The 9,174-nt window shown below is 38.1% G+C and overlaps 1 protein-coding gene across 1 annotated transcript; it reads right to left on the bottom strand.

The window, feature by feature from the left end:
• LOC129728851 (uncharacterized protein K02A2.6-like) lies at positions 1 to 1,491 on the bottom strand. The gene has a single exon (XM_055687317.1). It carries the CDS (start codon positions 1,489 to 1,491, stop codon positions 1 to 3), a length of 1,491 nt encoding a protein of 496 aa, XP_055543292.1.
• Between the last annotated feature and the right edge of the window lie 7,683 nt (positions 1,492 to 9,174).

Here is a 9,174-nt window from a genome sequence, read left to right as displayed (position 1 = left end):
TCATCCGAATACCACATCATCAGCTAAGCAGCGTACTCCTCGAAGACCGGCGTCGAGTACGGTGAAAATCTTCGCTTTAGCGAATTCCGGAAGGAGTTCTTCTATGGTAGGGATTTGATGGTTAACACGTTTCACTGCTCGGTTTAGCTCTGCCGGATCCAAACACAATCTCAGCTTGTCACCTCTCTTCACCAACACTAGATTGCTCAGCCACTCCATGTGCCTGTTTACTGGTTCGACTATTCCTCTTCTTTCCAAATCGTCAATCTTGGTTTTAAGCTCCGACAGATATGCGAGGGGAATACGTCGTGCTTTTTGTTGCACAGCTGTAACGGAATAATCAATTTCAATTTTGAATTTACTCTGGAACAGACCGTCACCTTCGAAAACGTCGTGGTACTTACGGAGTATTTGATCACAATTCTGTTGCAACGAATCCACGTTGTATATATCGTGTATCTTGATAATCCCAAGGTCTATTGCTGATTGCGATGACAGTAACAGTGGCCTATTGTTTTTGACAATCACAAATGGCAGTGTTTTAGTTCCTTTCTTCAGTCGGATTTCCAGCTCTGCTTTGCCCTTCGGTGTTATGATTTTTCCAGAGTAACATCGCAGTTTAATCTTCGTGCTGCAGACGTTTACATTCACCGCAACACACTTTAAATCTCGGTAAGAAAGTACATTGACTCTAGCACCAGTATCCACCTGTATATTCAATGGTTTTGTCGCTCCAGTACTATCCACTATTTTCAGTTGTACCATAATCTTGCCTGCATCCATCATGTTGTCGCCGTCAATCTTCGCAATGTCGACAAACTCGCATTCCTCCTCGTCATCCGAGCTTTCCGTATTTTCAGTATTATCTGCTATTTGCCTGACATTCCTTGTTCTGGATTTCATCTTCGCAGTCTTCCCTCGACAAACTCGTTTGAAGTGATTAAACTTCCCACATTCATGACACTTCTTGCCAAATGCTGGACACTTGTTTTTGTCTTTCTGGTGCTTTGTTCCACAATATTTACAGTTGTTCATCATTCTCTTGGTAGTTGTCAACTTAAAAGTATCCCCCGGATGTTCACTCGCTGTTGTCATACGTTCATATTTCTTGGCCAACTCTTCAATTTGCTGATGCTCTTTGATTTTCTTCACCATATCATCTACCGAAATATCACCGGCTTCAAGTAACTCCTTTCTAACCTGGTGGTCTCGAACTCCCGCAACCAGGCGATCTTTTAGCAATTCCCCCTGCTGATCTGCTGCGTATCCACAGGCCAACGCTTTCTTTTTCAACCGTTTCACGAACTCTTCCACTGTTTCTTGTTCATTCTGACACATAGTGTTGAATCCTGCTCTCTCCATACGCTTGTCCCTCTGTGGAACCAAGTGCTGCTCCATCCGTGTCAAAATTGTATCCGGTGTGGCCCGTTCCGCTGCCGTCAGCTGCGATTCCTCTACCAGCATAACAGCCTCTACTCCAATTATTGCCATCAACGTAGCAATTTGTTGTGCGGCCGGTTTACTCGAAAGGTCTGTCGCTACTGCATAGTAGTTCTACTGTAGCTTGAATATTTTAATGGCTTCGCTATCTTCTTCCAACTTCAGCGGAGCTGGAACCGGAATGTTCGCCATTTTGGGGTTATGTTTACACTGTCAATGTCTATCGCAAAGTTTTCCAATTATTCCGCACATTTACACTGATTCTTCACGCGATAACTTAACCACTGTCCGCCGAACTTTGTCCCGGCCGCGAATAAAGATAATTCTGTAGGTATTGTATCTAAAAATGCCCACTTCTGACACCATGTTCTGTAAACACGTTGTGGTGTTGACAAGTATCTCTTGCAGACTGTTTATTTGACATATTGTGAGTATGGGGTGGTACAATAATATTTAAATGACATAGGGTGTTTCTAATACAACAGTTTCAACATCGGAGTTTAGTCTGAATTCCTTGAGAATCCTTAAAAGTCCTACCAGCTCACCATTTGAAGTATTGTTATAACGTTTGAATTGCAGAGCACTCTTTGCAGCCTACGGCTTTACAAACATGTGTGAGGGTAGCATATAGAGAACGGCTTCTAAAGCAGCTGATGGTGTACTTTTTGTTACCCCAGTTATTCTTTTTTTCATTCTTTTTCTAATGCAAAATTTTATATACAGGCAAGCTTCTGCAGTTCACCAAGTTCCGCTGGAGCGGTAACCTTGTTAATTTTAGGTCACCATATAAGTGAGGCGTATGCGATTTTCGAACGAACAATTTCTGAATAAATCCAGTGTACAGTTCTGGGCCGTAAACCACATGTTTTTTTCACAGCTCTGCTACAAACCCATGAGGCATTTGTACCTTTAGTGAAAACCTTGTCTAGATGGGAATTCCAATTCAGTTTTCATCCAAACTTACACCGAGGTATTTAACTTCCTCTGCAAACTGAATTTGAACTTCATCTAGAGAACTTGTTTGTGTTTTAGTTTTACACTTTCAGTGAAAAGTACCATGGAACAGAGTGAAATTGATCAATTTTTATAACTATTTCCAATTAACTAGCTTCATGTATATTTAACCCGAAATAGTATAATTTTGAAACAAGTACTGGTATGTGCTCCAGTAAACCTCTATGGCTATTGGTGAAATTTCTATCGTCTACTTCATGAAATAAATTCGATAATTCTATAAGTTACTATGAGATAAATTGGGTCCTAAAGCTATACCGGTTTTTATCTATCATTTGAAAAAGCCGCGTTTTCTGAGCAAAACGTGATTTTTTAAAAACGTTTATCGTTTTCCTTCGATTTTTAAATGAAGAATAAAAAAACTGCTCGAAAGGTCTTAGATGACGTTTCGCCCATGTACGGTATATGAGAGAACTGTCATTCAAGGCATTTCGAGCAGATTTTTATCCTTCATTTAAAAATCAAAGGAAAATGATAAACATTTTTAAAAATCACGTTTTGCTTAGAAATATGCACTCTTCCAGCTGATATATAAAAATCAGAAAACCGTTTGAAACTTTAGGACCCCATTGGGGTGAAATTGATCACCATTGAAATGCATACACTATTTTGGAAATGTGCTTTTTTTCGATATGCTAAAGATAAATAATGATTTCTGTACTGAAAAACATCATTTACAGCTAGTTTGGAAACGAAAATAACGATATTTCAGGTTATATAAAATTGGTTTATTTTGGCTCACGAGCTGCTCGTTGCTAGATTTGCTCTTATTTGATCGTCGTTAGACCGATTTCAATTCGGTTTGTTGCAAAAGCTCAAAAACTAGCTCTGAAATTAAAATCTTTGTGGTTTCCTGCGCAGGCTTGTAAACGGTCACCATTTTCATTTGATCTCGCTGGCTTAGCGTTCGTCACAGTCGGCTTTCGCTCGTAAATGTTAAATAACCAAACCATCGCCGCTCAGCACACAGAAAGAAAAGAATAGTCAAACGACACTCGCGTATCAAAGAGATGCACACTGTCAATCGTTGAGCGATGTTATTTCGGCCTATTTCTGTCTACTTCGTTCATTTATGTTGAGAAATATTATTACAAGATCAATGCTATGAAAAAATTCCAGAATACACGCACTTAACGTGCGTAATTCTCATTTTTAGAAAAAATTGTCAAAATACGTTTGAGGAAAATAACGTCGGATGGCGATACTCATTTGACATGTTTGTTCAAGAATGTATTCAGACAGCGAGTCTTGGTAGCGTCAGAGGAAGAAGAAGACGATTATCGCAGTGAAATGTGGTTCTACCGTGACCATTTCGAAGCCTGTTCCTGCGAATTCATCAGTATTTCTTTAATGGTATGGAATGATCATTGTTGAAAATTACATATTTTGAGCTTTTATCAAACTTTACTCACTTCTCCAAATTTAACGTAAATAACCCTCAACTAAGATTACTTCAAGTGAATTCAATACTTTTTTTTTGTTATTTGGAAACTTGTTTGATCAAATTTGATTGAGTTTTGACTGAGTTAAAAGAATTTTTCGAAAATATGATAAATCGCACTGGGCATGCAAGGGTTAACTTTGACAGGTATGTGAATCATGCAAAAGTTGCGTTTATACGTTAACATTACCTAGTGTTGTAAGAGCAATATCTTTTGATTAGTATTTTTTATCACGAATTCTCAGGTGATCAACTTCACCCCACTGATCAATTTCACCCCATTCCACATACGTGACACTGGCGTTTTTTTCTGGAACACGTTGCCCCATAGTACTCCGTGCCTCGTCCTGTCCAACTGCTCGACAAATAATGAACAAAATGAATTTTCTTTTTCTCGGCTTTATCGAGCCCCAAAGAAAATCCCATAAGGAACTGTCAAAGAGTTATTTACAAAATCAATGCAGCATTTTTCGAGTAGGAACGAGACAAATGCAGAGCTGCTCAGGTACACTGCCTTAAAAACAACTCAAACAGTGATTTTATTCAGAGGGTGGTACCATTCGAGTACATAGTTCATTTTGTACCAACTTTTTTGGAACATTTCTTCCTGAGTGTTACGTATGTCTTATGTATGTGATGTTACTGTAATTCAGTTCTACAATTTACTTAATTTCGTTCAGTAATTATATTTTTACTGTAAACCAGTATTTCATTGATCAATTAACTAAAAATCAGTAATCGACTCAGTGATTCGCGAAAATACAGCACAACTATTTGCTGAACAGAAAACAGTAGATGAATGTTTGTTGGAATCCAGCGAAAGAATTGATATGTCAAAATATTTTACGTCAAGCTGTCATTAGTAAAACGCGCCAAACCGCTATGCAGCTGGTAAGAGATCGTTGCTAAGTTCCTGATAGCGGATGAAGGACCATTGCTGAGGTTACAGTTTTAATTTTACTGAACAGATTGCTGGAAATACAGCACACCAAAAATCAGCAAAATTTTGCTGGTTTCCAGCAATAAAAATTTGGTGTGTAAACAGTGCCCCAATCCAATTCGATTCAGCCAAAAAAAAAGTCATCGACCGTTTTCTGGCCGTTCAGACAGCCAGTCATACCAGCAGTCAAGAACGAGAGAAACGAAAACAAAACGTGCTACATGCTGCCGATCATACTCTAGTTTGCTTTTTTTTAATACACATTGTACACAATGATCGAGTGAGAGAGTTTTTAAATCGTTTTCTCCGGAACTGCGGTCGTTATCATTAGAAAAAAATCGTCACACGAGAGAAAGAAAAAAAACTTTTTTTCGTTCGACCGACCGTTTCTGCCGTTCAAATCAAACGAAAAAAGCATGTGTATTCACCGTAGTCACAATCAAAATTCGATCTCTTTTCAAGCACTAAATCATTGCCCTACAACAATACTATATTTGATTACAGAAGTCTGGGTAAGAACTTATTCTGACCTAAATGCTTGTATATATCTGATATAATGTTGAAAAGGCGAAATAGCTAGCTGATAAAGTGCTGCAGGTGGCAACCATTGATATGCATCACTAATGCTGATTTGGAGCACCCATAAATTTTTTTTTCTGACATGTGAGTTAAGAAAATAAACGAAAAAAAATTAGAACCTTAATTATTTAGTGTCTGGAACGAATGCAAACAAATATTCAGAAGTAATACATATGGTTTATTTTGTTCATGTGTTCTTCCTCAATACCGTTTGGAATTCAACAGGGACTTCTTTCATCTTCTGATATTGACGGTTCAGAAACCAAGAGCCCAGGAGATGTAGATCCTGGATCCAACTCACTAGTTTGCAGTTGTTTTGTATTGGATATTTTGGAAAGTTTCATGCTTCCATATACCCGAACTTTGCGTCGAAAATCCCCACTCCTTTTTTTCATTTACGTGGAGTACCCATGTTCCGTCTATTTTTAATTGACCACTCGATATCGCTCGTTATTGGCACTTACAAAAAAATGTAATGCGTCTTCTATATGCATTTAAAACACTACATCGTAGCACTTAGGGTAGCCCCTTAAGCGCATATTTTGCTCTCAGTAATGCTAGTTTAGCATAATGCCCTAAACATTGTTTATTTACATTGCTTATTTGGTACACGCTGCTTTATTTTGACCCTAATCTGATTAGGATCTACTCAGTTGAGTTTACTTATGCAAAATGTCAAAAAGTGAGTTATGGGTTACTGGATAATTGAGTAACATTCAAAGTTGCTGATTATCACAATCATTCATGATTTAGCTGCAGCCTATCGCATCATCAAGTGCGAATAGCAGTGCTTATTAACCTGTTTGGGTGTATTCTATTTTTTACTTCTTCGCCTGCCATTGTATCTCACTGAGTTACCACATTCGGCCACCCGAAAAAAAGTTACTCACCATCAATTCGACTTACAGCTAAAGCGAACGAATCTAACGAAGCGAACGAAGCGTCGGGAAAGACCAATGACGTTTACAAAGGAAAAAAACACTGTTGGTTTTGGTAAGAATAGATTCGTACAAGACCCAAACAAACGTCACCGCCTAGGGTGGGCAAGCGAATTCTCTGTTTATCGAATAGGGTGTTCGATACATCTGAGAAGGGATGTATTCTTGACAGAATAAATTTTGCGGCATATAGTTTAAGGAATTAGTTTAGATGTTCGCACGTATTGTTCGAGATGTTTGAAAAGGAAAAAATGACATTCTTTCAATGTATGTTTTTATTTTTATGTTTCTTGAAGTCAACTGATTATAGATTTCTGAAATTTAAAATGAATTTAACAAAACTGAAAGCATCGATAAGGCACCTATATTTTATTGCCCCTGTGGCAGCAGCCTTTTCCTCAACAACATCCTTCTTCTTTGTTTTTACCGCGCGGCAGTTCATCACTGCCAGACTTTTTTTTTATTTTTAAAAACTACAATTACGCAGCACTGTTGGCTGAAGAAAGCTAATCGCTTCGGTTCACCCAAAAAAAAAAGGCCCGAAGAATATGACTGATGCAAATCGTACGAACGGTGCGAACGATGCAAAAGAAATGAATGATGCGAATCATCTGAATATTCTGAGTGATGAGATTACCACGGAAAAAAAACCTCTGTCTTCCCTTTTGATCTGATCGGGTCCAAAGCGAAGATGGTGCGAAGAGAAAAAAAACTTCTCATATGTGAGTCACTCACCATGGCACGGGACAATCAACGCGTTCATTTCATTTATGAGCGCATGCTTTGTTGCCACTGAACTGAGTACTTCTGGTTGCAGACAACGTATCTGAGTGTAATTCTGTGGTGTAATGAAGTGATAATCAGCAACACTGGTAACATTTACCCAAATTTTCATAATTACCTTGTTTACTCAGTTTTGAGTTACTATATATGATGTTTACCTACCCCTGAGTATAAGTATACGTCAAAAGTTTTAACAGCGATATTATCGGTTTCCAAAGAACAATTGGTGTCGCTTTTTATTCGTTGGCTAGCAGTAAGTACCTGATCTGATATCAAATCAATAACTTCCTAATCATTTGCGTTACAAACAACATATAACAATATTCCATAATAATTTCAGCCCAACATCAGTATTGCAGAGGATTTGAAAACATATAAATTATCTCTTCAAAATGAACAACCGCATGTTGTATGTTCTGCAATGCCGTTTAAAGCCGGTCTTTTATTTGTGATAATAAACGGAAACATTTGTAATGATGTGCAGCGCTCAATACATGCAATCGATGCAGTGTTCTCCTTCGCAGTGTTTGGTGACGGATGATGACGGATTTTCTAGCGTGCGTACTGTACAAAAGTGTGAGCCACAGTTCACGGGCAAGGGGCAACTGTGAACCGGTTAGTTGCCCCATTCAATGAAGACACGGGAATGATTTTAAACATTCATAATGTTTCGATGAAAAATAAATCTATGTTTTTGATTTTTCTGAATTTATTTTATTTTTTGAGTCAGATTTATAAAAACCAGATATCATCAAATTTTCAAATTTAGGCAAACTGGGTAAGTCATTTTCGTTAATTTCTGGTTTGCATAAACAGAATAGATTCTACTCAATTTTTGACGTATGACGGCCTTACTCAGAAGTGAGTAACCATAAAAGTATTCTAATTAGGGTACCTCCACGTTTTTCAAAAATGAGTCATATCAAACTAGGGAACCAGTATATTAGAGAAATGACAAGACACTCACCGTTAAGGCAACTGTCAACATCAAAACGGATAACGGAAATGCAAAACTATACAGCTCGCCCGTTGATGTTGACAGTTGCCTTAACGGTGAGTGTCTCGGCGTCTCTCTGGTGTATAGGCTGACTATATCAAACTCTCTTTAGAGTAACAAAAAATGAGCGTGTATGACGGCCTTACTCAGAGAGTTCTCCAGGCGCATTTAGATTAGTGCGATGTATTCGATTTTTCTTTGTAAGCTGTAAGAATTTTTTGTCACCTGTGAGAACTGTCATCTGAAAGAGAGCATAAAAAACTACCGAGTTTGTTTCACACTCTCACAAATTTCAATATACAGTGTAAAGCGGGCCGTGTCGTAGTGATCGTGTGTTTTCGCTTGGAGAACTCTAGATGTGAGTAACCATAAAAGCAGAGTCTATGTGTATAAAGAGTGGCGCAAAGAAAAAATCTATCGTCTCGGCAACACAGTTTTTGTGCCATTTGTTACCAAGAACTATACAGTTCTGTTTCTCACCATGCATAGCGAATATCATTTTTTGAAATTCTTCACATGGTACACCGTTTTGAAAGATTACACCGGTGATGCTTTGTTGAATTTAACTGGACCAGTGTACAGGCACAGACAGACGTCCAAGCAAGAACAACATTGATCAAAATTTCCGTGTAAATTTTCAAAGTAAATTGCGTTATAAATCACTTGTACACTAGCGCCGCCTGGTGACCTTATCGCTACAATACATTTTTTTCGCTGGTGTACGAGGCTGGCGGTACTGGTAGCGCTGTCTGGTTACGGATTGCTACTACAAAAAAACTTTACACAAGTTTGGAACTCAGCTTGGACGTCTGTCTGCGGTACAGGTTTGTAATGTGTGTTGTATGTGTTGTAATTGAGCGTAATAAAGAATATGTGTTTTTCCGAAGTTTTACTTACACATTTCAATCCAACATAAAACCTGTACACTGGTTCACTTAAATTTAACAAAACATCACCGATGTAATCTTACAAAACTGTGTACCTTGTGAAGAATTTCAAAAAATGATATTCGCTTATGCATGATAAAAAACAGAACTGTATA

Source organism: Wyeomyia smithii, chromosome 3, assembly GCF_029784165.1.
Source record: "Wyeomyia smithii strain HCP4-BCI-WySm-NY-G18 chromosome 3, ASM2978416v1, whole genome shotgun sequence".
NCBI classification, from domain to species: domain Eukaryota; kingdom Metazoa; phylum Arthropoda; class Insecta; order Diptera; family Culicidae; genus Wyeomyia; species Wyeomyia smithii.
Note: the sequence above shows the minus strand (reverse complement) of the source record. Positions and strands in the feature narration are given on the sequence as shown.